This window comes from Pteropus vampyrus, unplaced genomic scaffold, assembly GCF_000151845.1.
Source record: "Pteropus vampyrus isolate Shadow unplaced genomic scaffold, Pvam_2.0 Scaffold338, whole genome shotgun sequence".
Lineage (NCBI taxonomy): Eukaryota > Metazoa > Chordata > Mammalia > Chiroptera > Pteropodidae > Pteropus > Pteropus vampyrus.
The window spans coordinates 65782-69726 of NW_011889119.1; the positions used below are offsets into that span (position 1 = coordinate 65782).

Here is a 3945-nt window from a genome sequence, read left to right on the forward strand (position 1 = left end):
GTCCCACCCGCCCCGGCCTCAGGGCCTGGGGAGCTCCCTGCCCCTCTGTAAAGACAGTCCTGGCTCCGGAAGTGGGTCTTTCTAAAGAGGAAGCACAGGGGGCCTGGGGGGCGGGATGGGGTGACCCCGCCGTGCGGGAGCGGGGTGCACGGGGACAAGAAGGGAAACGCCCCTTGGCCCCTGGCGAGACCGACAGAAACTGTGGGGCTTCTCTCCGCCGCTCGGCCACGGCTGTCGACCACCTGTCCCGCCGAGGAGGCGGGGCGGGAACCGCTCTCTCCCCTCCGGTCTAACGCCAAGGAAGCCGGGGAGGACAGAAAGTCGCAGGGAGGACGGTCTGTTCCGTCCCAAAGCCGCCCGCGGCTCGTCACCGTCCACTCTACACGCGGACACTTAACTGAAATCATTAGGAAACTGGTAACTTTCCCCTCGCAGGGGCTGCCGCAGGTGACCCCTCCCCAGGGGACCGGCCCTGGGCTGGCCGGGCTGAGCGGGCCACCCACTCAGGCCCCTGGGGGAGCTGGGGCGGGGGACGGGGTGCTGCGCCGACGGCGGCTGCACAGAGCTCAGCACGAGTCAAACGAGGCGGGGCTGACCACGCGCGCTTCCGGGAACCCACGGCCTTCTCCGCGGTGACCCACGGTGACAAAACGCAAGCTCGGGCCACGGGGCCTCAAAGGCCGTTCCCGTGTTCACAACACACACGCAGCAGGCGGAGCCCCCAAAGGGTAGGGGGCCACTCTGCCCAGAGTCACCGCACCCTCACCCCAGCGTGCGGCGAAGGGAGCAGGCGGCCGGGCTCTGGGCGACGCGGGGCTAAGCGCTGCTTAGCCAGCTGCAGTGCAGCCAGGAGGGCGCCAGGGGACAGGGACCCGCCTGTCGGTCTTGTCCCCTGAGCCAGAGGCCAGTGTGAGCTCGGCTGAGCCGGCTGAGCCCTCGATGCTACTGGCAGTGTCCGGGAGACTCCACGGAGGGCGTTTTAATGAAATGTTGGTCACGTCGTTTCTTTGCATCGGGCCTGGAAGCAGGGCCACTGGAAGGGCCAGGTCGGCATGAGGGCTCGGCACTGTCCCACCACCTCTCTCCTGCGAACCCTCTGGGCAGAGCTGCCCCGTGACGTCACTTTCGTGACTGCTCGAGGCCCACACGAGGCGAAGCCCCCCCGGCTCCCGTGCTGGGTGTCCTGCCCCGCACGGCCGAGAGGGCTGGCTGACCGCTCACGCGCGAGCGTCTGGCTCCAGCAAGTCCGGCTGCCGAGACGGGCTCGGTGCCCGGCCGCCTGCACAGGTCGGCGTGCTGTGACCACCAGGGGAGCTGGCAGACGCCATCGTGTTCCGACCGACGGGGCGCGAGCGACGGCTCAGACGATCTTTGTCAAATTCCGCTCTCTGGCCTGGGGAGTCTTCCCCTAGAACCTGCTGGAACTCTACGTGCCCTGAGCAGCCAGAGTGCCCTGCTCATGCCCCGCGTGGAAGGCACAGGCGGGAACATGGGCCACAAACAGGGTGATGAGTCACATCGCCACGAGACGCTGGCCGGGAGGGGAGACGATGCTGGAAGGACCAGGGAGGGACTGTGGGCTCTTGTTCCCTGGCTCTCCGTGTGATGGGGCCGATCGGATGACGCCCTCCCGAGAAGCACACTCAGGAGCCACTGCTGGCCGCGTAGCAGGTCGCCCCGCAGCCCACGAACTCCGATTCCTCGTAAGTCACCCCCTGGCTCCCAGGCCGCGAGGACACGGTGCCACCGAGCCAGGGAGGGGATTGCGGGAAGTACCCCAGGGACCAGTGAGCTTGGCGGCACCTCGCCGCCCAGACGGTGCCTGAGGGCTCCGCGGCAGGCACCGTGCCACCACGATTCTGGACAAGAGGCCGGGTGGCCTGGCGGGACGCAGACGCGGGGCGGGGCAGGGGGGCGCATGGACATGGACGTCACGCCTGGGGCGCCGTGACTGCACAGCCCCGTCACCAGAGAGCCAGGTGCATGGTGACGAGGACATCGAGGCCCACGTGACGAAGAACAGGTCACTTACAGGGGGCGCATCCAGGAGCCGAGCAAGATCATGCTGTGCCCTGCGGCTCGGCCACCGACAGCGGCTACACAGGGAAGTGTGCAGACACCGCGTCCTGGTGCCGAGCCGAGACCCGCACACCTGGCAGGGCGGGCGGTGGGCCTGAGCTGGGCCATCGCGACCACCCGATCAGTCCCCTCTCCCGCAGGAAGCATGTCCAACGTGAAAACAAAGGAGGTGCCACCAAGCAGCGTGCAGGCGGCGGGCAGGGGCTGGGCAGGGGCTGGGCAGGGGCTGGGCAGGGGCTGGGCAGGGCGCCGCCCTAGAGGGTCCGCCCCAGAGGCTGCTGTGAGCCGGAGAGCTCCGCCCAGTGACCCCATCCTGGCTCCAACTTCAGGGCCCTGCCCTGCTGGTCTGACACTGAGAATCGCCAGGGACCTCACCGTCTGGATGGCACTTTAATTCAGGTCTACACTAGCCCAGAGTCACTTGACGAACGCTGTCCCTGCCCTGACACGTGGCCCGTGAGACAGGCCCCCAACCCTGAGGCTGTGGGGCCCTGGGCCGGGCCGGTTACCGGGCAGCAGGTGGTGCACGGGCGTGGCTATGTTGACGTCCTGCAGGTGCTTGAGCGTTTCTGTGTGGAACAGGCGCAGGGTGGAGCCGGAGGTGAAGGCGGTCCAGATGCCCACGCCGGCGACGGCCATGTGGGACACCACCATGCCGTCCTCCTGGTGGGCCTCCAGCTGGCTCTGTGGGACCAAGCAGAAGGAGATGGCGGGCGGCCTGGGCAGCCGCTGGAACCCGCCCCGGACCCCACGCGCGACATGGGGCCGTGCCGGCGTCCTGCCCGTGACGGGCGCGGCTGGAGCCCAGAGTCACTCGCCGCGCACCGTCAGGAAGTGGAGCAGGGGACGGTCACCCCCAAACCACGGCACACCGTGCAGCTGGGACCATCGGCTCCCCTCAGGTGTGGCCCCGTCACTGCTCCTGAGAACGTGCGGCTTCAGGCGCACCGCCTGTGGGCCTGGGGGAGGGCCGGACCCGCGGCAGGGCCCTAGTCCAGCTGCTGTCCCAGCTGGTGTGGCCGAGCGGCCGGGACCCAGTGAGGGAGACGGGAGTGAGCAGAGGGCCGCCTGGGGGTGCAAGGCTATGGCTGTGGTGGGCGGGCGCCAGCCAGCGTCCCCTGGACTCCGGGAGCAGACCCAGCAGTGCCCTCCCCGAGCACCTGAGCACCCATGACAGCCCTTGGGACCCCGCACAGGCCAGCCAGCCCTGCTGCTCCGAGTCTGCACCCCGGCCTGGCCGGGGCCTGGGGGGCCGCCTGCTGCCTCCTGAATAAGGCGGGAGAAACGGGGGTGGACCCAGTGTGGCCGCGTCGCTTGGAGTCGGGAGGCCGCGGGGGAGGCGGGCTGGGGCACGGCCGAGCCCTGGACGTCCTGGAGCCACCACCGCCGTGCAGACACACAGGGACACGGCCTCCGCCCCGTGGTCCCCTGCACCCCACATCTGCGTACCCGAGCAGCGCCCCGGGGCACAGAGGATCGCGCTCTGGGTTCTGCCGACACAGACCTCTGTTCTGCTGGGCACAGTCTGAGCCGCTGCCGGGGTCTGCGTCCCACGGATGCCCAGACAGACGCTCCGCCCCTCACCACAGCCCGCACCATCACCTGGCTGAGTCTCAGAGCCGGGGCTGTGTGAACAGCCAGGGCCGGCACACCAGGCACTCGTCGCCATGACTGTGGCCTGACACCGGGGTGGGCGGCTCAGACCCCAAGGCCCGAGCGTCCCGGGCCCTGGGCAGAGGCGGTGTGGGGACCTGTGGGACGGGGCCACGGCCTTCAGGCATCTGCACGGCCTGACGGCTCGGCCAGCACGGGTCGGGCGAGGCTCCACCCTCTGCCGGCTCCTTGCGGGGAGTCTCCGTGTCGACC

At 69.5% G+C, this 3945-nt stretch overlaps 1 protein-coding gene across 1 annotated transcript in view; it reads right to left on the bottom strand.

The window, feature by feature from the left end:
- The window catches only part of ARHGEF10 (Rho guanine nucleotide exchange factor 10), an 80984-nt gene that overhangs the window by 9727 nt on the left and 67312 nt on the right, over nucleotides 1–3945 (bottom strand). Inside the window, exon 27 of the mRNA XM_023522320.1 lies at nucleotides 2589–2763. Within this exon, the coding sequence (XP_023378088.1) occupies nucleotides 2589–2763 (175 nt within the window). The remainder of the gene's footprint in view (nucleotides 1–2588; nucleotides 2764–3945) is intronic.